The sequence below is a fragment of the Ranitomeya variabilis genome, chromosome 8 (genome assembly GCF_051348905.1).
Source record: "Ranitomeya variabilis isolate aRanVar5 chromosome 8, aRanVar5.hap1, whole genome shotgun sequence".
In the NCBI taxonomy this organism is placed as follows: domain Eukaryota; kingdom Metazoa; phylum Chordata; class Amphibia; order Anura; family Dendrobatidae; genus Ranitomeya; species Ranitomeya variabilis.
The window spans coordinates 144556759-144583284 of record NC_135239.1 but is presented as its reverse complement, the minus strand read 5'-3'; the positions used below and the strand labels follow the sequence as shown (position 1 = coordinate 144583284).

Here is a 26526-nt window from a genome sequence, read left to right as displayed (position 1 = left end):
ATGCAACGTGTGAACATAGCCTTAGGATATTAAAATAAATGTTAACTCCAAACCATCTCTTTAATGCACTTGTATCCATATCTTTGGATGTGCCAGTACATAATAATAAATAGTTGAATCAATGAGGAAGGAAAATTTAAAATTGATTTCTCCTATAAATTATCTAAGTACCGTGTTAGCCAGTAGATGGAAAAATATAAAAAACTGAGTCCTCAGTGGTTTATACCGTCTAATGGCTAACTGAAAAGATTGTACCATATAGCAGCTTTCGAGACTACTCAGGTCTCCTCACGGCGTAGAAGATTGTGTTCTACTATGCCTGATGAAGACCTGAGAAGTCTTGAAAGCTGCGGTTTACCATCTTTTCAGTTAGACATTAAATGGTATCAACAACTGAGGACTCCCAAATGTTATTATTTTTACAATTTATAAAAAAAAAATTGTTTGAATTTACAACCTAATTTTTAGGTTATCTACTGTAACGTGCTGGAGTCACTGGTGCAAAAAGCAGCAGTTGAATCACAGTGTGACAGGTGTACCCAAACTTGACTTAAAGGGGTATTCCACTACTAGGACAACCAGTTTTTGATCAAAATGTTTGGCCCCCATAAAATTATAAAGCTTATAGTCCCCTCCAGTGCTGACTCCATTCCTGCGGTGTCAGCAGCCAATCAGCACTGGCATCCCTGTCTTCGGGCAAATCAATCATGAAGAGGAAGCCTGGGCTGCAGCTGATCTGACTTAATTTGTACGTTTGATTTGTCCAACTGTGGGGTCAGTGACATCAGCGCTGATTGGGCGCTAGTGTCACATGTCTCAGCACCGCACAAGAGCCCCATGGAGATCGTGTGCAGACACCGCAGGAGCGCCACCGGCACAGGAGGGGAGTATAAGCTTTATTATTTTATGGAGGCCAGGTGAGGGGTATGACAAGAAGTTGTCCAAGCTGTGAACTGCTTCTTTAAGTGGTACGCGCTGTTTAGCAGCACAGAAAGGTCCACAGCTTAATTTTGACACCTAATGCATAATTAAGCTTTCAGTGATTTTTCAGAATAAGCTGTAATGTGTGTGTGTGTGTGTGTGTGTGTGTGTATGTGTGTGTGTGTATATATATATATATATATATATATATATATATATACTGTATGTATACAGTTAGGTCCATATATATTTGGACAGAGACAACATTTTTCTAATTTTGGTTACAGACCTTACCACAATGAATTTTAAACAAAACAATTCAGATGCAGTTGAAGTTCAGACTTTCAGCTTTCATTTGAGGGTATCCACATTAAAATTGGATGAAGGGTTTAGGAGTTTCAGCTCCTTAACATGTGCCACCCTGTTTTTAAAGGGACCAAAAGTAATTGGACAATTGACTCCAAGGCTATTTCATGGGCAGGTGTGGGCAATCCCTTCGTTATGTCATTCTCAATTAAGCAGATAAAGGGCCTGGAGTTTATTTGAGGTGTGGTGCTTGCATTTGGAAGGTTTTGCTGTGAAGTAAACATGCGGTCAAAGGAGCTCTCCATGCAGGTGAAACAAGCCATCCTTAAGCTGCGAAAACAGAAAAAACCCATCCGAGAAATTGCTACAATATTAGTGGCAAAATCTACAGTTTGGTACATTCTGAGAAAGAAAGAAAGCACTGGTGATCTCATCAATGCAAAAAGACCTGGGCGCCCACGGAAGACAACAGTGGTGGATGATCGCAGAATAATCTCCATGGTGAGGAGAAATCCATTCACAACAGCCAACCAAGTGAACAACACCCTCCAGGAGGTCGGCGTATCAATATCCAAATCTACCATAAAGAGAAGACTGCATGAAAGTAAATACAGAGGGTTCACTGCACGGTGCAAGCCACTCATAAGCATCAAGAATAAAAAGGCTAGACTGGACTTTGCTAAAAAACATCTAAAAAAGCCAGCACAGTTCTGGAAGAACATTCTTTGGACAGATGAAACCAAGATCAACCTCTACCAGAATGATGGAAAGAGAAAAGCATGGCGAAGGCGTGGTACAGCTCATGATCCAAAGCATACCACATCATCTGTAAAACACGGCGGAGGCAGTGTGATGGCTTGGGCATGCATGGCTGCCAGTGGCACTGGGTCACTAGTGTTTATTGATGATGTGACACAGGACAGAAGCAGCCGAATGAATTCTGAGATATTCAGAGACATACTGTGTGCTCAGATCCAGCCAAATGCAGCCAAACTGATTGGTCGTCGTTTCATACTACAGATGGACAATGACCCAAAACATGAAGCCAAAGCAACACAGGAGTTTATTAAAGCAAAGAAGTGGAATATTCTTGAATGGCCAAGTCAGTCACTTGATCTCAACCCAATTGAGCATGCATCTCACTTGTTAAAGACTAAACTTCAGACAGAAAGGCCCACAAACAAACAGCAACTGAAAACCACCGCAGTGAAGGCCTGGCAGAGCATCAAAAAGGAGGAAACACAGAGTCTGGTGATGTCCATGAGTTCAAGACTTCAGGCAGTCATTGCCAACAGAGGGTTTTCAACCAAGTACTAGAAATGAACATTTTATTTAAAATTATTGAATCTGTCCAATTACTTTTGGTCCCTTTAAAAACAGGGTGGCACATGTTAAGGAGTTGAAACTCCCAAACTCTTCATCCAATTTTAATGTGGATACCTTCAAATGAAAGCTGAAAGTCTGAACTTCAACTGCATCTGAATTGTTTTGTTTAAAATTCATTGTGGTAATGTTTATAACCAAAATTGGAAAAATGTTGTCTCTGTCCAAATATATATGGACCTAACTGTATATGTATATGTGTGTGTATATATATATATATATATATATATATATATATATATATATATATATATATATACTGTGTGTGTGTATATATATATATATATATATATATATATATATATATATATATATATATATATATATATATATATACTGTGTGTATATATACCGTATTTTCCGGCGTATAAGACGACTTTTTAACCCCCGAAAATCTTCTTAAAAGTCGGGGGTCGTCTTATACGCCGGGAATCGACTTGTACGCCGGTGTATATGGTGGGTGGGGAGGGGGAGTGATCCTGATGACGAGGGGGCGTCTCACAGGAAAGTGAGTAATCCCCATTACCTTATCCTAGCGGTGCAGCGTGGGGGTGTCAGTGCTGGGAGCGGCGGCAGCTGCTGTGTTCTGGTGCGGCGGCTCCTCTTCTGTGTTGTGGGGTGGCGGCGGCAGCGGCGTATCTTTATCCAGTTGGGGCTCCTCCGGCATCTCCTTAGCCCTGGAGGCCCCGCCGCAACTCCATCGGTGCAATGTGGTGGCCTCCGGGAAAATGGCCGCTGCTCAGATTCAGATCTCGTGTCCCGAGATTTCGGGACGAGATCTGAATCTGAGCAGCGGCCATTTTCCCGGAGGCCACCGCATCGCACCTATTGAGCTGCCTCCGGGAAAATGGCCGCTGCATTGCACCGATGGAGTTGCGGCGGGGCCTCCAGGGCTAAGGAGATGCCGGAGGAGCCCCAACTGGATAAAGATATGCCGCCGCCACCGCCACCCCACAGCACAGAGGCCCCACACAGAAGAGGAGCCGCCGCACCAGAGCACAGCAGCCGCCGCCGCCACTCCCAGCACTGAGACCCCCACGCTGCACCGCTACGATAAGGTAATGGGGGATACTCACTTTCCTGTGAGACGCCCCCTCGTCATCAGGATCACTCCCCCCCCCCCCCCCCAAAAGGCACATATTCACCGGCCCTATAAGACGACATAGGGTGTATAAGAAGACCCCCGACTTTTAAGAAGATTTTATATTTTAACTGGTAAAGTTGGGGGGTCGTCTTATACGCCCAGTCGTCTTATACGCCGGAAAATACGGTATATATATATATATATATATATATATATATATATATATATATATATATATATATATATATATATATATATATATATATATATATATATATATATACCCTATTATCTCCTTTTCTGTGATTTTTGTCATGCATTGTTCACTGTATTTCGTCGTTGTCTCTGTGCTAGTGCATGGAGACTAGCTGCTATGCCTACACAGAAACAGGGATTACTGTTTTTCCTCTACTTAAAGGAGACCTGTCTGCAGGATTGTGCACAGTAACCTACCTATAGACAGTGTCAGGTTGATGCCATTATACTGAGTAACATGATACCTTGGTTGATGAAATCCATCTTGTGGTTGTTGTTTATTCTTTAATTTCAGTTAATGATCTTCTCGTGGTTCGGGGTGGCCTGAGGGGGGTCTTTATGTGGTGCTCTGCTTACATACTTATTATCCTTATGGGCTTATGACAGGTAACTGATCCCTCACTGACCTGCCCCCTTCTTTACATAATGATTATACTGTTGTGGGTTTAGAAAAAAAAAAAAAACATCAGAATGGAGGCGGTGCCTATGCTGTAGCATTATACATGCCTATACACTTTATTCCCATACTATCGTGGGGTTAAAAAAATATCTTCAAGATTTTTTTTACCCCACGATAGAATAGGAATAAAGCATATGGGCATGTATAATGCTACAGTCCTGGCGCCACCGCCATTTTGATGAGGTTACTTTTTTTTTCTAACCTCCCAATAGTATATTCAGTATGTAAAATAGGGGGCTGGTCTTGAGGGATCAGTGATCGGTACCTAAGCAGAGCACCATATGGCCGCCCCGGAGCACAAACATATCATTAACTCAAAACTGAAAATAAAGATTGAACAACAACCACAAGACAGATTTCAACACCCAGATATCATTTTCATCAGTATAACGGCGCTTACCTGACACTGTAGGTTACTGTGCACAATCCTGCTGACAGGTTCGCTTTAAAGTGAAGCTAATACATGCCGCCCAATTAGTGTGCAGCATCTATCAGACAGAGGCTGTAAGATCTAAGCCAGGTATAATTTACTCTGAAACACTGCGGCGCTTCAGAGGATAACCTGCTTTTAATAGCCACCAGAGACTAAGCCGCGCGGCAGGCTAGTCAGACAGATGGGGTCCCCAATGTCTTCTCAACTGGTAGTAACTAACAGGTCTTTTTCAGCATTCGTGTGTAGGCAAAGACCTCTGAATCCAAGGCATGGGGTGGGGAGAAGCTGTCAGAGACCCGCCTGTCTGACTGAAGTTTGCAGTTTTAACAGTGGCAGTCTTCATTAAAGGGAACCTGTCACCACGTTTTTGGAAGATGGGATAAAAATAGCGTTAAATAGGGGCAGAGGTGGGCGTTACATTAGTGTGTGTGTTATGCGTTTATTACCCACCTAAGTTGCCGAAATAACTTTGCAAAGTCTCCGTTTTCGCCTGTCAATCAGGCTGGTCAGGTCACATGGGCGTGGTGTCTTCACCCAGATTTGGCGTAGTTTTCCGTTGGTGGCGTAGTGGTGTGCGCATGCCCAAAGTCCGGAATCCTCTTCCAGGGGATTTAAAATAGCGCGGTGTTCGTTATTGCATTGGTGATCGGTGGGCGCGGCCATCTTCCTTTGGCCGCGCGTGCGCAGAAGCGGCGCTCTGCTGGCCGCGGCTTCAGGAAAATGGCCGCGGGATGCCGCGCGTGCGCAGATGGATATCGCGGCGGCCATTTTCCTGAAGCCGCGGCCAGCAGAGCGCCGCTTCTGCGCACGCGCGGCCAAAGGAAGATGGCCGCGCCCACCGATCACCAATGCAATAACGAACACCGCGCTATTTTAAATCCCCTGGAAGAGGATTCCGGACTTTGGGCATGCGCACACCACTACGCCACCAACGGAAAACTACGCCAAATCTGGGTGAAGACACCACGCCCATGTGACCTGACCAGCCTGATTGACAGGCGAAAACGGAGACTTTGCAAAGTTATTTCGGCAACTTAGGTGGGTAATAAACGCATAACACACACACTAATGTAACGCCCACCTCTGCCCCTATTTAACGCTATTTTTATCCCATCTTCCAAAAACGTGGTGACAGGTTCCCTTTAAGTCCAGATTGTTATAAAGAGGCATCAGATTAATTTTTTTTTAAAAAGCAGTCCTATCTTACCTAAAAAATGAAGTTGGTCTCAAAACGCGGTGCTGCCACAAAATGACCTGCTTATCTAATATATAATTGCCTAGAATACTACTTCCTGCAATTTGTGCCAACTTCCGTGGCTTTGTCCGGAGCTAATGTCCGGAGCTAATGTCCGGAGATAAGTGACGTCACCAGTGTCCTACACCCAGGCAGAGCACAGGGGCCCCAGGCAGCATATGGGGCCCCAGGCAGAGCACAGTGGCCCCAGGCAGAGCACAGGGGCCCCAGGCAGCATATGGGGCCCCAGGCAGAGCACAGTGGTCCCAGGCAGAGCACAGGGGCCCCAGGCAGCCTATGGGGCCCCAGGCAGAGCACAGTGGCCCCAGGCAGAGCACAGGGGCCCCAGGCAGCATATGGGGCCCCAGGCAGAGCACAGGGGCCCCAGGCAGCATATGGGGCCCCAGGCAGAGCACAGGGGCCCCAGGCAGAACACAGGGGCCCCAGGCAGAACACAGGGGCCCCAGGCAGAGCACAGGGGCCCCAGGCAGCATATGGGGCCCCAGGCAGAGCACAGTGGCCCCAGGCAGAGCACAGGGGCCCCAGGCAGAACATGGGGCCCCAGGCAGAGCACAGGGGCCCCAGGCAGAGCACAGGGGCCCCAGGCAGAGCACAGGGGCCCCAGGCAGCATATGGGGCCCCATGCAGCATATGGGGCCCCAGGCAGAGCACAGTGGCCCCAGGCAGAGCACAGTGGTCCCAGGCAGAGCACAGGGGCCCCAGGCAGCTTATGGGGCCCCAGGCAGAGCACAGTGGCCCCAGGCAGAACATGGGGCCCCAGGCAGAGCACAGTGGCCCCAGGCAGAGCACAGGGGCCCCAGGCAGAACATGGGGCCCCAGGCAGAGCACAGGGGCCCCAGGCAGAGCACAGGGGCCCCAGGCAGGGCACAGGGGCCCCAGGCAGCATATGGGGCCCCAGGCAGAGCACAGGGGCCCCAGGCAGCATATGGGGCCCCAGGCAGAGCACAGTGGCCCCAGGCAGAGCACAGGGGCACCAGGCAGCATATGGGGCCCCAGGCAGAGCACAGTGGTCCCAGGCAGAGCACAGGGGCCCCAGGCAGCCTATGGGGCCCCAGGCAGAGCACAGTGGCCCCAGGCAGAACATGGGGCCCCAGGCAGAGCACAGGGGCCCCAGGCAGCATATGGGGCCCCAGGCAGAGCACAGTGGTCCCAGGTAGAGCACAGGGGCCCCAGGCAGCCTATGGGGCCCCAGGCAGAGCACAGGGGCCCCAGGCAGCATATGGGGCCCCAGGCAGAGCACAGTGGCCCCAGGCAGAGCACAGTGGCCCCAGGCAGAGCACAGTGGCCCCAGGCAGAGCACAGGGGCCCCAGGCAGAACATGGGGCCCCAGGCAGCATATGGGGCCCCAGGCAGAGCACAGGGGCCCCAGGCAGCATATGGGGCCCCAGGCAGAGCTCAGCGATATTTTGGACCACTGTGCGGTGTTTCAGACCCCCTGTGTGATGTCTGGGGCCCTGTTCTTAAGTATATTAAAGATTAAAGTAACGTATATTAAAGTATATTATAGATCAAATTTGACACGTTTATGAGCACCATTGAGTGATATACTCAAGAATGACAATTTTTCAACATTTTATGGTTTCAAACTGTAAACACTCAGAGTTTTTTTTACTTCAACCAGAAAACCTTAACGGTTCATAAAAAACTTGACTGTTCAGGATATGATAAAAGTCATAGTATTCTGAATCTTTAACTTATAAAGATACCTTTACATGGGGTGATTATTGGTTCCAGAGAGGCTTTCGGCCGATAATCGTACACATGGCTGGCGACAGGACAATACAATATAAACGTTCAAAGGTAAACACTGATAACATTAAAATCTAATATATAATTGCCTAGAATACTACTTCCGGCAATTTGTGCCAACTTCCGTGGCTTTGTCCGGAGATAATGTCCGGAGATAAGTGACGTCACCAGCGTCCTACACCCGCTCAGGGTGGACAAAGATATATGCCTTCGTGGTGCGCGGCACTTTTCTGATTGGTTGCCGCCTGCCGCGAGCGACCAATCAGAAATGTGCCGTACTGTCAAGAATTGTCAAGAGCTGGTGAGTGCAGCCATTTTTTGTTCTTTTTTACTATTATTTATTAATTGTATTATTCTTACATTTGAATAAATAAAGTATATATGGATTCTAGACTCCCGATTCTTTAGAATCGGGCTGCCATCTAGTATGATATAATTTCAGTGATCTCGTTAGCGCATGAGTAGTGTCAGAGAGAACAAAGCAGCTTGTGTCACTGTCATGCTGACTGAATTGTAAGAAGCCTTGTTGCTCTGAATAGGGCTGGTGTTTGAAATTACTGACTTCTGTTAACCGTGGTTCCCTCCAAGGAAATGTATGCAGTCATCATCATTGCTTTGCACCCAACGAGCTTTGCAGGCAAGGACATTGCTGCTTGTAAGATTTCCCTTAAAATAAATGGTTGATGTATCATCAAGAACATCAGACAAAGCAGTTGAACTGACGTGAAGAAGGAATCAAGGCACCCAAGGAAGTCCAGCAAGTGCCAGGACTGTCCCCTAAGGAGGATTCAGCTATTGGATTAGTTAACCTCTTCATGACCTTCCGATTTTCTATTTTTGTGCTTTTTTTCCCCTCCCCCTATTCCAAGAGTCATAACCTTTTTATTTTTCATTAATCTAGCCATATGAGGGCTTCTTTTCTCCAGGGCAAGTTGTACTTTTGCATGTCACCATTGATTTTACCATATAGTGTATAGTTGTTTTTTTTTTTTTTTTAGTGTTCACTATATGGTAAAACTGACCTGACAATATGATTTTCCAGGTCAGTAAAAGAACACAGATGCCAAACATGCATAGGGTTGTGTTTTTTTTAAATACAGTAGTGAAAAAAAATTCCAAAATTTGTAAGAAATATTTTTATGTTGCCATTTTCTGAGACCCGTAGCGTTTTATTTTTTTGAGATAGGCTGCTGTGCGAGGGTTTATTTTTTGTTGCTTGATCTGACCGTTCTATTTTGGGGTAGATGCAGTGTTTTGATTCTCTTATCACTTATCGCTATAAAAATGCGAAAAAAAGCATACATTATGCATTCCATCATTTAGAATGCATTCCGCAATTTTTGTGCACATGATGCGTTTTTTTCCCGTGAAAAAAACGCATCGCGTTAAAAAAAAAACGCAGCATGTTCATTAATTTTGTGGATTTTTTGCGGATTTCCCACTATATTATTGCATTGGGAACCTCCGGAAAAATCTGCCAAAAAAAAAAAACGCACCAAAAACGGGGTAAAAACGCGAAAAAAACGCATGCGGATTTCTTGCAGAAAATGTCCTGTTTTGCTCAGGAAATTTCTGCAAGAAATCCTGAACATGTGCACATAGCCTTACAGTACCAGCAATTCCTATGAGATTTCAGAAATCTCATGCACACACGTTGGTTTTTTGTGTGATCAGTATTTGTGCTTTGCTGCGTTTTTTGGACATAGAGCATGTCACTTCTTTCAGCCTATTTGCTGCGTTTTTTCAGCGTTTTTCACCCATTGACTTGAATGGTATCATTATTTGCTGCGTTTTTGCTGCTAAAAATTCAAGGACATTAGCATGGACAAAGAGAAAAACAAAAACGCAACAAAAAACTTACCAAAAACGCATCTAAATCTGCGTTTTTGATGCAGTTTCTTTCCTGCCAAGAAGATCAGGTTTTGCTGCAGAAAAAAAAGCAGGAAAAACGCCCTGTGTGAACTTACCTTAAGGCTATGTGCACACGTCAGGATTTCTTGCAGAAAATTCCTGAGAAAAACCTGAAATTTTCTGCAAGAAATCTGCATGCAGTTTTGCCGCGGTTTTGACGTGTTTTTGCCGCGTTTTTGGTGCGTTTTTTTCCGGACATTTCCCCAATGCATTTTATAGTGGGAAATCCGCAAAAAACCCACAAAATTAATGAACATGCTGCGTTTTTTTCACGGAAAAAAACGCATCATGTGCACAAAACATGCAGAATTCATTCTAAATGATTGGATGCATATTGTATGCTGTTTTTTTGCGGTTTTATAGCGTTTTTATCTCGAAAAAACGCGGAAAAAAACCCGCTAAAAATCAGCAATGTGTGCACACAGCCTAAAAGTGTAAAAAATAAAACTTTTTAAAGAGAATGTGGTCAGGATTTCCAGGCATTTTTGTGATTGGAGGGTCTCTGTAATTTTCATTATGAGCCTTTTTGCAGACAAATAAACGCCACAAGCATCACAGGCGCCAGGTAACACTTGCCTTTGAGCACTCGCAATAAATCTGGAGGAAGGAGAAGGCTCACCCTCTCCAACAGTGAACCACGTTTTACATAGTTTTACTGTTCTTTAATTGCAGACTCTTGCGTGGGTGCAGCTAGGACCAGAACATGGAGAAAAACACATTCCCTGTGGGCTGCCAAAGTCCAGTAACTTAAACATCAGCAACGGTCTCCCACTCTCGGAGCACAAATCCTTTACAGCACTCATAAAGGTAAAACAAAGAGTATACTTACCATTTTAGATAACTAAACTACCGGTATGTAAAAATATACAGTGCAATTTTCTGGTTTTTATTTTTAGATTCTGTCTCACAGTTGAAGTGTGCCTTTGATAAAAATTACAGACCTCTCCATTCTTTGTAGGTGGAAAAACTTGCAAAATCGGCAGTGTATCAAATACTTATTTTCACCACTGTATGTTGATTAATTCTAAAGAAAATGTCATAATGAGCAAATTGACAGAGGAGAGAAGAGCAGAAATCGCCTCTAGACTTAAAGGATGTGAGTCAGCATACAGGTTGCCGATATGATCTAAGAACTCTTCTAAAATCTGGCGTGGATCAGAAGCCACCACACATTGTCTAGTATACAGTTTAATTGGGTGGTGAAAAGTGGCTTTAGTTTAACAGTATTGCATTTTCTCTCTGACCAATTAATAGAATATTCTCCTATCTATGATAGGCCTAAATCTAATTAGTTCTGATCCCTGGCCATATCCACCTCAACTGGCCACGAATGGTCTTTTTAAATCCCCCCCCCCTCTCACCAAGAAGCTTGTACCTCAAGGACTCACTACTTGGACGTCCGTTTTTTATCTGAGGCTGCTTGAATGCATCAGCCTCTAAGAACCACATGATGAGCTTCCCAAAGAGAAATTGCTGAGTAGGCAAAAGGGCTGGTGTGAAAATATTTAAGAGTCTTAAGTAATAAGGATGTTTTAATGTAAAAAAAAACCCACTCCAGTTTGAATTAGTCAGCTACAGTCAGATTGGTAAGAGTGCCGCGCATAATAATGTGTGAGGGATGTGGTCTGATCCGGGCACTGAGAGTATAGCGGTCAGATTGGGTACAAAAACAAGCTGGACAAAAATATAGAGAAAGGGGAAAAGGCATGGAGCTCACCACGCTGAAAGATAATCTATGTCCAGGATGGAGATAGACGAGGAGGAAGAAAGGAATCCGGCACAACCATCCAATGTTAAAGTCCAGTTTATTCACAAACCATTAAAAACCAGGACCTATAATTTGAACCAGGCCTATATAACTGACACTTCCAAAAAATCATAGAAAACCCCCAAAATATAACGGAAGCCAATGTCATAAGTACATATACAACAAAACTTTATTTAAATCATGATTAAAAACACTTTCATAAAAAACGTATAATTTTATCAACCAAAGTGGGGATACACATGCAAAAAAAGACTGCAAAAATGCAGATCATGCATCACATACCATTTAACGTATCCATAGAAACCAATATATATAGGGGTAGAATGACTATTCAAAGTGGGTCAATAGATATAGTAATGCATATTGCCATTAAAGATCAATCCACATAGAAAGTACGTATATCAACTTTGTATAGAGAAACCTCTCTCCTTATAAGGGTTACTGTGATGAGGGAACAGCCGCCATCTTGGACGGGCATACTAACACAGATTGGCGTGACTCCATTTTGTCTCCTGGTCACAGGTCTGCAGAGAGGAGTGCTCCTGGCCCCCACCTTTTCTAATGGACATAGTGCCTATTAGTATGGTAATCGGCTGAGCTCAGTGTAGATTGCAGAAGGTACTTCAAAGCTCAGGGAGGAAGCCACACCAGCAGGGGGCTTGGAAATGCCTGGGCGCTTAATTAAACCACACATGTCAAGTGGCCACTGGATACACATCTCTTATGGCTGTCCAGTCAAACCGTCTACAACAGGAAATCATGAATTATGGACGCATAATCCGAGGTACCGGCTCATAAAAATATTCCCCTCGTCCTAAAGAAATTGTGCATCTAATAGTGCGACTCCTGTGTCCGTGGGGGGTCTGAAACCCGAGATATAGAGATCAGCCTCCCACGGGGACCGAATGGGTCCAGGTTTGATCCCTGTCCGACCGGCAGAACAAACCACAGGCGCTGGTACTGCCCGGGTACTGATCCGATCATCCTGAGAGAAGTTATCCCATTTATTAGATATTGGAATAAATCTTGCAGGGAGGCAGAGGGGTGGAGATTGCTAAGCCCACCCAGCTACAGGGGGATGGACACAGCAGGGTTAAGAGCTGGAACATGTGGAGAGTGGGACACGCACAGAAGATGACCAACTAAGAAACAGGGCATATGCCAGCCAGACGGGGGCAAGCACACGCTTTCTGGGGGCTGCCCGGCAACTAACGTTTTGGACCTGCGGAACGCTGCGCCCCCCGGCTTCCACAAGCGACCTCTAACCTGGTAAATTGACCTCCAGCTTTATACCTTAAGCCTTGTATCATTGTTGTTATATTGTACTCTGACTGTAACTCTTGATATATTGTGATTGTATATTTCTTGTAATTACCTAGTGCGCCCTTAAGGCAATTAAATCATAAATTAATTTTGGGCTGATCCTTTTACTCTGATTGCGTATCCTAGAGTACCCAGTGTGGATAACAGGGCAGTCTCCCCGGCGGCCATTTGCTCTAGGTGCAGTTCCCTCACTGACCTGAGAGACAAAGGGGGCGCCGGAGAGCTGTGCCTGTGTAGTGACGTCACGGATTGGTGACGTGGGAGGAACAGGGGCTTCCTTCACAGTGGTGGCAGCGTACGTGGGATCAGAGTAATAGTGTGCGTGGGACTCCTACTCCCAGACACTAAAGACTACCAGTGGTAACTTTCACTGCTGGGGTCTTAAGGTCAGCCCAGCACTAGACGGTCAGAGTGTAAATATAATAAGTTGTGTGCAAGGTCAGGGTTACAGCTGTGTCAGTAACCAGAGGTTCCAAAGATGGCAGAGGGCACCAGGAGTGCAGTGAGGGCACAGGCCAGTGCTATGGTCGATGAGGAGGTGGTGGTGGACTTTACTGTTCAAGGCGAGGGGGAGCTCAGCCCAGACTCCCCAAGGAGCCAGCCACCCGTGCTTAGTCCGGCAAGGGACTACCCACCACCTACCCGCCCCAGCCTGTCCACATCAGAGGCCCTTGTTGCAGCGGCAGTGGCACGTCTCGAGGCGGGTAATGAAGACGCCTATATGAGTCTCATGGCAGCTGCAGAGAAGGCAGCGGAGGCCGAGCGTGCAGAACGCCGTGAAGCGGCAGAGCAAGAGCGTGCAGAACGCCGTGAGGCAGCGGAGCGGGCCGAAAAAGCTGCAGAGCGGGCAGCGGAGCAAGCAGTGGCAGAGAGAGCAGCGGCGGAGAGAGCAGCGGAGCGCCAGCACCGACTGGAGATGGCTCAACACGGGCTCCCGCTGGACGCCCCAGCACCACCAGAGTCCAGGGTTTCCAAAGTCCAGGCCGAGGACTTCCCTCTGCTTGAGAAGGATGGAGACCTGGATTCCTTCTTGCTGGCCTTTGAAAGGACCTGCCTTCAACACCATCTGGCCCCGACTCAGTGGGCAAGATACCTGACCCCCCGTTTGAGGGGTAAGTCCCTGGAAGTTTTGGCGGACTTACCTGCCGGGGCGGAGCAGGACTACAGCAGCATCAAGCGGGCCCTGATCCAACACTACAACCTCACCCCGGAGTCCTACCGCAAGAAGTTCCGGAGCCTGCAGCGGGGCCCAAAGGACACCTGGACCGACCACATGCGGGCGTTGCTGAGAGCTGCAGAGCACTGGACCTCGGGTCTAGCGCTCACCACCCGCCAGGAGGTCCAGGAACTGTTCGTCATGGAGCAGTTCTTGTGGAACTGCTCAGAGGACCTCCAGCAGTTCCTTCGTGACCGGAAACCGAAGGGGGCTTCTGCTACAGCCGCCCTGGCAGATGAGTATGCCAATAACAGGGTGCCTGAGCCGAAGAAGCCTGCCAGCAGCACCTGGAGAGGGGGGGTAAGCCCAATCCTGCCCCTGTTTCCCCAGCCCCCAGAGTGCAAGGGGTGTACCCCCCTGCTGCCCTCTCCAGGCCAGGCGCAGAACCCAGACGTTGTCATCACTGCAACCAGCTGGGACACTTCAAGTCTGCATGTCCCCAGCGTCTTAAGGCCCCATCCCTGTCCCCAAAACCGTCCACTGTTTTATGTGTGGGAGGGGGTGGTGGGAGGACCCTGGACAATTACCAACCCGTCACTATCGGCCGCACAGCAGTCATGGGACTGCGGGACACAGGCGCTGAACGAACACTGGTACGTCCTGAGGTGGTGTCCCCTCAAGACTTGGTACCGGGAAAAACCCTTTCCGTCTCCGGAATTGGAGGCGTGGAACCGGCGCTGCCTGTCGCCTAGGTGTTTTTGGACTGGGGTGCCGGGAGGGGAGTGCGGGAGGTGGGAGTAACGTCAAATATTCCTGCCAATGTATTACTTGGGACCGATTTGGGGCGGATAGTGTCTCAGTATGTGGCCACTGAACCCCCAAGTTCGGCTCCCCAAGAATGTCATGACTCTACTGTGAATGTTGATGTGTTGAATGTGCCTCCAACAGTGGAGGAGGGATTGAAACCTGAGGGTAATCCATACACTGACACCACACCCACAGGGCTCACAGGGAGGACAGGTGAGGAGACTGTAGGGGAGAGCTCAGAGGTGGAGGGAGGGGCTGCTATGGGCAGTGTAGGGCCCCTAAGTGAATCCAGCCTGCTGAGTCTAGGGCCCCTGCAGGAAGAGGAACAGGCCATGGGGGGAGGAGGCATCCCGGGAGAGGAGCCACCAGGTAAGACCTCAGGGCAGGAGTTCCCCACACCCGGGATGTCAGGAGGGCAGAGAAGTCTGCCTGACCCGGCGACTTGGTCAGGAGCCGGGGGGAAGCAGGCGCTACCCATGGGCACAGCGGTCGTGGCCGCTGTCACCAGGAGTGGGAGCGCCGGAGCCCAAGGAGCCTTGCAGAGGTCCGAAGGCTTCCCCCTCTCTGACCAAGTGGCGGCCGAGTCAGACAGCGGCCAGGAGACAGATCCCGGGGAGCTGACAGCGGATGTGGCAGTGTCGTCCATTCTCGCCACATCGAGTCAGGGATTTCAGGCAGCGTTGGAAGCTGATGCTAGCCTGAAAGCTCTCAAGGAGCAGGCGGCACAGCCTCCTAGGGAGTCAGATCGCAAGCGGGTGGTCTGGGACCAGGGATGGCTATTCCAGGTAACGGTCCAGCAGGGTTCACCGGAGGCGTGGCCCAGGGACCGACAGTTAGGGGTACCCTATCCGCTCAGAGACAGAGGAGGAGGCAGGGACAGCCTCAGAGACAGAGAGGAGGAGGCAGAGACAGCCTCAGAGAGAGAGAGAGGAGGGGGCAGGGACAGCCTCAGAAAGAGAGAGGGAGAGGCCGAGACTGCCTCAGAGAGAGAGGGAGAGGCAGAGACAGCCTCAGAGAGGGAGGGAGAGGCAGAGACAGCCTCAGAGAGGGACAGAGGAGGAGGCAGGGACAGCCTCAGAGACAGAGAGGAGGAGGCAGAGACAGCCTCAGAGAGAGACAGAGGAGGAGGCAGGGACAGCCTCAGTAAGAGAGAGGGAGAGGCAGAGACAGCCTCAGAGAGGGACAGAGGAGGAGGCAGGGACAGCCTCAGAGACAGAGAGGAGGAGGCAGAGACAGCCTCAGAGAGAGACAGAGGAGGAGGCAGGGACAGCCTCAGAAAGAGAGAGGGAGAGGCAGAGACAGCCTCAGAGAGGGACAGAGGAGGAGGCAGGGACAGCCTCAGGGAAAGAGAGAAGGAGGCAGAGACAGCCTCGGAGAGGGACAGAGGAGGAGGCAGAGACTGCCTCAGAGTGAGAGTGGAGGAGGCAGAGACAGCCTCAGGGAAGGAGAGAAGGAGGCAGAGACGGCCTCAGGGCGAGACAGAGGAGGAGGCAGGGACAGCTTCAGAGACAGAGAGGAGGGGGCAGGGACAGCCTCAGAGAGAGAGAGGAGGGGGCAGAGACAGCCTCAGAGAGAGACAGAGGAGAAGGCAGAGACAGCCTCAGACAGAGGGAGGAGGAGACAGAGGCAGCCTCAGAGAGAGGAGGAGGAGGGGGCAGAGACAGCCTCAGACAGAGAGAGGAGGGGGCAGAGACGGCCTCAAAGAGAGACAGAGGAGGAGGCAGAGACTGCCTCAGAGAGACAGAGGAGGAGGCAGAGACAGCCTCGGAGAGAGACAGAGGAGGGGGCAGAGACCATGGTAATGCTGATGGGTTGTCCCGGCAAGGAGAAGGTGCGGAAGGGCGCACGGGGGAACACCGGAATGTGATGCCCCCTAGCGCCCTCTAAAGCAGGGAGGTGTGATGAGGGAACAGCCGCCATCTTGGACGGGCATACTAACACAGATTGGCGTGACTCCATTTTGTCTCCTGGTCACAGGTCTGCAGAGAGGAGTGCTCCTGGCCCCCACCTTTTCTAATGGACATAGTGCCTATTAGTATGGTAATCGGCTGAGCTCAGTGTAGATTGCAGAAGGTACTTCAAAGCTCAGGGAGGAAGCCACACCAGCAGGGGGCTTGGAAATGCCTGGGGGCTTAATTAAACCACGCATGTCAAGTGGCCACTGGATACACATCTCTTATGGCTGTCCAGTCAAACCGTCTACAACAGGGAATCATGAATTATGGACGCATAATCCGAGGTACCGGCTCATAAAAATATTCCCCTCGTCCTAAAGAAATTGTGCATCTAATAGTGCGACTCCTGTGTCCGTGGGGGGTCTGAAACCCGAGATATAGAGATCAGCCTCCCACGGGGACCGAATGGGTCCAGGTTTGATCCCTGTCCGACCGGCAGAACAAACCACAGGCGCTGGTACTGCCCGGGTACTGATCCGATCATCCTGAGAGAAGTTATCCCATTTATTAGATATTGGAATAAATCTTGCAGGGAGGCAGAGGGGTGGAGATTGCTAAGCCCACCCAGCTACAGGGGGATGGACACAGCAGGGTTAAGAGCTGGAACATGTGGAGAGTCGGACACGCACAGAAGATGACCAACTAAGAAACAGGGCATATGCCAGCCAGACGGGGGCAAGCACACGCTTTCTGGGGGCTGCCCGGCAACTAACGTTTTGGACCTGCGGAAAGCTGCGCCCCCCGGCTTCCACAAGCGACCTCTAACCTGGTAAATTGACCTCCAGCTTTATACCTTAAGCCTTGTATCATTGTTGTTATATTGTACTCTGACTGTAACTCTTGATATATTGTGATTGTATATTTCTTGTAATTACCTAGTGCGCCCTTAAGGCAATTAAATCATAAATTAATTTTGGGCTGATCCTTTTACTCTGATTGCGAATCCTAGAATACCCAGTGTGGGTAACAGGGCAGTCTCCCCGGCGGCCATTTGCTCTAGGTGCAGTTCCCTTACTGACCTGAGAGACAAAGGGGGCGCCGGAGAGCTGTGCCTGTGTAGTGACGTCACAGATTGGTGACGTGGGAGGAACAGGGGCTTCCTTCACAGGTACCATACCCAGTAACTGGTAAACATGGGTGGATACAGGAATGAACAATACATAAAGTGCTTAGTGCTATGTAAACCAATCTAAGTAGCTGCCACTGAATGGTTAATAGTAGTCACAACCAAAAAACCTAACCCCACGCTAAGTGCATGTTAACTAAAAAGGAAATGGAAGTGATACATAACCTGCACGTGCAGTCCTAAGAGCCCACTTTGGTTGGTAAAATTATAAGTTTTTTATGAAAGTGTTTTTAATCATGATTTAAATAAAGTTTTGTTGTATATGTACTTATGACATTGGCTTCCGTTATATTTTTTGGGTTTTTTTTTTCATTAAAAACAAGGATCAAGGAAACAGTATAAAACCTGATGTGTTTCTGACACAACAGAGGCGCCCTTAGTCATAGGATGTAGACTAAAATGTTTGACACATGTAAAGAGTTGGAGAGGAGCAGAGGAGTGAAGTTTTATCTCAGGTAGTTGGATGGACTTCCTGCCAGGCATTCCCAAACTGATAAAGAATGGGACCCTGCTGAAATGAAGTACAGGGAGGTAAAAGAAAGCAAACTGGCCTGACTAGAGATCCTGTCTACACGAGGGTCATTGGTGCAGATCAAGTCGCCATACAAGACGATCATACCTTGTGTCACAGATTCAAACAGCGAGAAGAATGAAGTATAGAACTTAAGATCTCTTGTGTTGGGAGAACAATAAGAGGCAATAATTACTGTAATATATTGAATGGTGTCAGTCTGGATTCAGTAGTGGTCATCCTGATCAGCCGTGGTGGAGAAATGGAATACAACGTTTAAAACATAAAAGTTAAAAAAAAAATTTAAATGTTAAAATGTTTAACCCCTTAATCCCATATGACGTACTATACCGTCGAGGTGGGGTGGGCCTTAATTCCCGGTGACGGTATAGTACGTCATACGCGATCGGCCGCGCTCACGGGGGGAGCGCGGCCGATCGCGGCCGGGTGTCGGCTGCATATCGCAGCTGACATCCGGCACTATGTGCCAGGAGCGGTCACGGACCGCCCCCGGCACATTAACCCCCGGCACACCGCGATCAAACATGATCGCGGTGTACCGGCGGTACAGGGAAGCATCGCGCAGGGAGGGGGCTCCCTGCGGGCTTCCCTGAGACGATCGGTACAAGGGAATGTACTCACCTTGTACCGAGCGTCTCCTCCCTGCAGGCCCCGGATCCAAAATGGCCGAGGGGCTGTATCCGGGTCCTGAAGGGAGCACTTCCGGGTCGGAGCAGGCTGCAGATGAAAGCTGCAGCCTGCTCCGATGAAAGTATGATCACGGATCTGATAGAGTGCTGTGCACACTATCAGATCTGCGATCTGTGATGTCCCCCCCTGGGACAAAGTAAAAAAGTAAAAAAAAAAAATTCCACATGTGTAAAAAAAAAAAATAATAATTCCTAAATAAATAATAATAAAAAAAAAAATATTATTCCCATAAATACATTTCTTTATCTAAAAAAAACAAACAAAAACAATAAAAGTACACATATTTAGTATCGCCGCGTCCGTAACGACCCAACCTATAAAACTGGCCCACTAGTTAACCCCTTCAGTAAACACCGTAAGAAAAAAAAAAAAAAAACGAGGCAAAAAACAACGCTTTATTACCATACCGCCGAACAAAAAGTGGAATAACACGCGATCAAAAAGACGGATATAAATAACCATGTTACCGCTGAAAACGTCATCTTGTCCCGCAAAAAACGAGCCGCCATACAGCATGATCAGCAAAAAAATAAAAAAGTTATAGTCCTCAGAATAAAGCGATGCCAAAATAATTATTTTTTCTATAAAATAGTTTTTATCGTATAAAAGCGTCAAAACATAAAAAAATGATATAAATGAGGTATCGCTGTAATCGTACTGACCCGAAGAATAAAACTGCTTTATCAATTTTACCAAGCGCAGAACGGTATAAACGCCTCTCCCAAAAGAAATTCATGAATAGCTGGTTTTTGGTTATTCTGCCTCACAAAAATCGGAATAAAAAGTGATAAAAAATGGTCACGTGTCCGAAAATGTTACCAATAAAAACGTCAACTCGTCCCGCAAAAAACAAGACCTCACATGACTCTGTGGACCAAAATGTGGAAAAATTATAGGTCTCAAAATGTGGAGACGCAAAAACTTTTTTGCTATAAAAAGCGTCTTTTAGTCTGGTTTCACACTTGCGTTTTTATCTGCATGCGTTTTTTAAAAAAAACGCATGTGTGAAAAAATGCATGTAAACGCGGTAAAACGCATGCGTTTTTATAGAAAAACACAAGAAAACAAGAAAAAAACAAAAAACCCTAACCCTACCCCTAACCTGAAATACGTGGCACTGAAATACGTGGCACTGAAATATATGTTTATATACGTATATAAGTGCCACGATATTTCAGTGGCCACGTATATAAGTGCCACGTATTTAAGTGCCACGTATTTAAGTGCCACGTATTTAAGTGCCACGTATTTCAGTGCCACGTATTTCAGTGCCACGTATTTCAGTGCCACGTATTTCAGTGCCACGTATTTCAGTGCCACGTATTTCAGTGCCACGTATTTCAGTGCCACGTATTTCAGTGCCACGTATTTACGTGCCACGTATTTACGTGCCACGTATTTTTCAGTGCCTGAAATACGTGGCACTGAAATATACGTTTATATACGTATATACGTATATAAGTGCCACGATATTTCAGTGGCCACGTATTTAAGTGCCACGTATTTAAGTGCCACGTATTTAAGTGCCACGTATTTAAGTGCCACGTATTTAAGTGCCACGTATTTACGTGCCACGTATTTACGTGCCACGTATTTTTCAGTGCCTGAAATACGTGGCACTGAAATACGTGGCACTGAAATACGTGGCACTGAAATACGTGGCACTGAAATATCGTGGCACTTAAATACGTGGCACTTAAATACGTGGCACTTAAATACGTGGCACTTAAATACGTGGCACTTAAATACGTGGCACTTAAATACGTGGCACTTAAATACGTGGCACTTAAATACGTGGCACTTATATACGTGGCACTTATATACGTGGCACTTATGACTGTCAGAAAATGTTCAGTAAACGGTTAGGGGTAGGGTTTCAGGTAGAATTGGGGAGTTTCCACTGTTCAGGCACATCAGGGGCTCTCCAAACGCAACATGGCGTCCAATCTCAATTCCAGCCAATTCTGCGTTGAAAAAGTAAAACAGTGCTCCTTCCCTTCCGAGCTCTCCCGTGCGTCCAAAAAGGGGTTTACCCCAACATATGGGGTATCAGCGTACTAGGGACAAATTGAACAACAACTTCTGGGGTCCAAGTTCTCTTGTTATCCTTGGGAAAATAAAAATTTGGGGGGCTAAAAATCATTTTTGTGGGAAAAAAAATATGTTTTATTTTCACGGCTCTGCGTTGTAAACTGTAGTGAAACACTTGGGGGTTCAAAGTTCTCACAACACATCTAGATAAGTTCCTTGGGAGGTCTAGTTTCCAATATGGGGTCACTTGTGGGGGGTTTGTACTGTTTGGGTACATCAGGGGCTCTGCAAATGCAACGTGACGCCTGCAGACCAATCCATTTAAGTCTGCATTCCAAATGGCGCTCCTTCCCTTCCGAGCTCTGTCATGCGCCCAAACAGTGGTCCCTCCCCACAAATGGGGTATCAGCGTACTCCAGACAAATTGGACAACAACTTTTGGGGTCCAATTTATCCTGATACCCTTGTGAAAATACAAAACTGGGGGCTAAAAAATCATTTTTGTGAAAAAAAAAAATAATTTTTATTTTCACGGCTCTGCGTTATAAACTGTAGTGAAACACTTGGGGGTTCAAAGCTCTCAAAACACATCTAGATAAGTTCCTTAGGGGGTCTACTTTCCAAAATGGTGTCACTTGTGGGGGGGTTTAATGTTTAGGCACATCAGGGGCTCTCCAAACGCAACATGGCATCCCATCTTAATTCCAGTCAATTTTGCATTGAAAAGTAAAATAGCGCTTCTTCCCTTCTGAGCTCTTCTATGCGCCCAAACAATGGTTTACACCCACATATGGGGTATCGTCGTACTCAGGACAAATTGCACAACAACTTTTGTGGTCTAATTTCTTCTCTTACCCTTGGGGAAATAAAAAGATGGGGGTGAAAAGATCATTTTTGTGAAAAAATATGATTTTTTATTTTTACGGCTCTGCATTATAAACTTCTGTGAAGCACTTGTTGGGTCAAAGTGCTCAACACACATCTAGATAAGTTCCTTAAGGGGTCTACTTTCCAAAATGGTGTCACTCGTGGGGGGTTTCAATGTTTAGGCACATTAGGGGCTCTCCAAACGCAACATGGCGTCCCATCTCAATTCCAGTCAATTTTGCATTGAAAAGTCAAATGGCGCTCCTTCCCTTCTGAGCTCTGCCCTCTGTCCTGCGCCCAAACAATGGTTTACACCCACATATGGGGTATCAGTGTACTCAGGACAAATTGCACAACAATTTTTGGGGTCCAATTTCTTCTCTTACCCTTGGGAAAATAAAAAATTGGGGGTGAAAAGATCATTTTTGTGAAAAAATATGATTTTTTATTTTTACGGCTCTGCATTATAAACTTCTGTAAAGCACTTGTTGGGTCAAAGTGCTCACCACACATCTAGATAAGTTCCTTAGGGGGTCTACTTTCCAAAATGGTGTCACTTGTTAGGGGTTTCAATGTTTAGGCACATCAAGGGCTCTCTAAATGCAACATGGCGTCCCATCTCAATTCCAGTCAATTTTGCATTGAAAAGTCAAATGGCGCTCCTTCCCTTCCGAGCTCTGCCCTGCGCCCAAACAATGGTTTACACCCACATATGGGGTATCAGCGTACTCAGGACAAATTGCACAACAATTTTTGGGGTCCAATTTCTTCTCTCACCCTTGGGAAAATAAAAAATTGGGGGTGAAAAGATAATTTTTGTGAAAAAATATGATTTTTTATTTTTACGGCTCTGCATTATAAACTTCTGTAAAGCACTTGTTGGGTGAAAGTGCTCACCACACATCTAGATAAGTTCCTTAGGGGGTCTACTTTCCAAAATGGTGTCACTTGTGGGGGGTTTCAATGTTTAGGCACATCAGGGGCTCTCCAAATGCAACATGGCGTCCCATCTCAATTCCAGTCAATTTTGCATTGAAAAGTCAAATGGCGCTCCTTTGCTTCCAAGCTCTGCCATGCGCCCAAACTGTGGTTTACCCCCACATATGGGGTATCAGCGTACTCAGGACAAATTGTACAACAACTTTTGGGGTCTATTTTCTCCTGTTACCCTTGGTAAAATAAAACAAATTGGAGCTGAAATAAATTTTGTGTGAAAAAAAGTTAAATGTTCATTTTTATTTAAACATTCCAAAAATTCCTGTGAAACACCTGAAGGGTTAATAAACTTCTTGAAAGTGGTTTTGAGTACCTTGAGGGGTGCAGTTTTTAGAATGGTGTCACACTTGGGTATTTTCTATCATATAGACCCCTCAAAATGACTTCAAATGAGATGTGGTCCCTAAAAAAAAATGGTGTTGTAAAAATGAGAAATTGCTGGTCAACTTTTAACCCTTATAACTCCGTCACAAAAAAAAATTTTGGTTCCAAAATTGTGCTGATGTAAAGTAGACATGTGGGAAATGTTATTTATTAAGTATTTTGTGTGACATATGTCTGTGATTTAAGGGCATAAAAATTCAAAGTTGGAAAATTGCGAAATTTTCAAAATTTTCGCCAAATATTCGTTTTTTTCACAAATAAACGCAAGTTATATCGAAGAAATTTTACCACTAACATGAAGTACAATATGTCACGAGAAAACAATGTCAGAATCGCCAAGATCCGTTGAAGCGTTCCAGAGTTATAACCTCATAAAGGGACAGTGGTCAGAATTGTAAAAATTGGCCCGGTCATTAACGTGCAAACCACCCTCGGGGCTTAAGGGGTTAAAACAATTTGCAACACCTCTGAATTTGTCTTGAGCATTAACAGTGTAAAAATGGCTATATGTGGGGTATAGAAATCAGGGAAAAGAAGATTAAAAATTGGTTTCTTTATGGCAGAAAATATAATGCAAGCTGAAATAATATCTCAAGGCTTTGGGCCATTTATATGGAGAGTTAAGCCTGTGAATATTATGGAATTTAAAAAATAAATAAATTACTTTACTTTTTCCAAGAAATAGTCTTGTCAAATTTTTACATATGCTATTCAACATATTCTTCATTACATACTAATCTCTTTGCCCTTAACAATTAGTTCTATGGAAAGTCCTTAAAGGAAATCTATCACCACATTTGACCTATCTAACTTTTTAATATGGGCACACAGGTTATAGACTCTGCTTCCAGAGATGATTTTATATGAAAAAGGAGTTACCGATGTGATGTGTGATGGCCGTTCTCTGCTCTCCTGATCTCACTGCAGAGCTGTGTGTGATTATACCTGACACATCAGCAGCTTCAGCTTCCATCGTTTGGCCAAGCAATCATACTTCACTTCATTAGCTAACAATCCAAAATGACTGTTCGAAACCTTACACTCCCTTCTGAGCCCTAAAGTACAGTCTCCAGTCACCAACCTCAGCGGTGACGATCTGGCCACTTATTTCCTAGAAAAAAATTATCCACATCCATCAGGACATTTCTGCCCACTCTCCAGAGCCTGGATCCCTTTCCCTTCCAAACTTTAATGTCACTTGCCATCTTTGAGCCTGTTACATAATAAAGGTACCCGGTCCTCGCTGCTTCTCTGGCTATAACCTGCACCACTGACCCTGTTCCCTCACATTTCCTGCAGTCTCACTCATCATTTGTCACCACTCACTTAACAAAAAAATTTCTTCTAGTAGCTTTCCTTCATCATTTAAACATGCCATCATAACACCTTTACTTAAAAATCCATCCCTCGACCAGAATTGCACTGCTAACTACAGACCTGTCTCAAATCTTCCTTTCATCTCTAAACTCCTGGAACGCTTGGTCCACTCCCGGCTAACCTGCTATTTCTCAGATTAGCGTACTTTTTTCTTGAACCTCTACTATTTGGTTTACGCTCTTTACACTCTAATGAAACTGCTCTCACTAAAGTCTCTAACGATCTTTTAACAGCTAAATCTAAAGGTAACTGCTCCCTGTTGATTCTCCTGGATCTCTCTGCAGCATTTGACACTCTGGATCAACAGCTCCTCCTCACTATGCTCCGCTGTATCGGCCTCAAGGACACTGTTCTCTCCTGATTCTCCTCCTACCTCTCTGACCTCTCCTTCACGGTATCCTTTGCCGGCTCTTACTCCTCTCCTCGTCCCCTTACTATTGGGGTTCCTCAACGCTCAGTCCTAAACCCCTTCCTCTTCTCTTTACACACTGCACTTATTGGACAAACAATTGTCAGATTTGGGTTCTAATATCAAGTACCATCTCTATAGACAGTAAAACATTGCAAGTTTTCAAGACTACTCCGGTCTCTTCATCAGGCATAGACTAATAGAAATTCTGAAGAGACCAGAGCAGTCTCGAAAGCTTGCAATTTGTTACCATCTTTTCAGTTAGCCATAAAAAGGTATCAACCACTGAGGACTCTCAATTCTAAATATTTTTCTATCCACTGGCTAACACAGTACCAAGATATATATCTTTCCTGCATCTCTGTAGACAACACCAAATTATACACTTCTTCCCCTGTAATCATCCCCAGCCTAATACAAAATACCACGGATTTTTGTCCGCTATCTCTAATATCATGTTCTCCCTCCATCTGAAACAGAATTTCTCCAAGACTGAACTTATTGTGTTTCCCCGCTTTAGTACATTATGGAAACCGTATTATCCCCTTCATGACGTGGCCATTTTCAGTGTTTTTGTTTTTTACTCCCTTTCTTCCAAGAGCCATAACTATTTTTATTTTTGCTTGTGAGGGCTTGCTATTTGTGGGACGAGTTGTAGTGTTGAATAACGTCATTTATTCTACCACATAGTGCACTGAAGAACAGGAAAAAAAAATTCCAAGTGCGTTGAAATTTCAAACAAAAGTACGAGCACGCAGATACCAAAAATGTATAGTGGTCGGTCTTTTTTTTTTTTTTTTTAACCCCTTCCCGACATTTGACGTACTATCCCGTCGAGGTGGGGTGGGGCCCCATGACCACGGACGGGATAGTACGTCATACGCGATCGGCCGCGCTCACGGGGGGAGCGCGGCCGATCGCGGCCGGGTGTCGGCTGCATATCGCAGCTGACATCCGGCACTATGTGCCAGGAGCGGTCACGGACCGCCCCCGGCACATTAACCCCCGGCACACCGCGATCAAACATGATCGCGGTGTACCGGCGGTATAGGGAAGCATCGCGCAGGGAGGGGGCGCCCTGCGGGCTTCCCTGAGACCCCCGGAGCAACGCGATGTGATCGCGTTGCTGCGAGAGTCTTACCTCCCTCCCTGCCTGCTCCAGACCCGGATCCAAGATGGCCGCGGATCCGGGTCCTGCAGGGAGGGAGGTGGCTTCACAGAAGCCTGCTCAGAGCAGGCACTGTGAAGCAGCCTGCACTTCTCGCAGATCGATGATCTGTCAGAGTGCTATGCAAACTGACAGATCACCGATCTGTATTGTCCCCCCCTGGGGCAAAGTAAAAAAGTT

The 26526-nt window shown here is 46.5% G+C and overlaps 1 protein-coding gene across 2 annotated transcripts in view; it reads left to right on the top strand.

Annotated features, from left to right (window-relative positions):
- The window catches only part of MRTFA (myocardin related transcription factor A), a 194766-nt gene that overhangs the window by 125010 nt on the left and 43230 nt on the right, over positions 1–26526 (top strand). For both annotated transcript variants that reach the window (XM_077278872.1, XM_077278874.1), the window contains exon 8: positions 10430–10564. In XM_077278872.1, coding sequence (XP_077134987.1) covers positions 10430–10564 — 135 coding nt within the window. The remainder of the gene's footprint in view (positions 1–10429; positions 10565–26526) is intronic.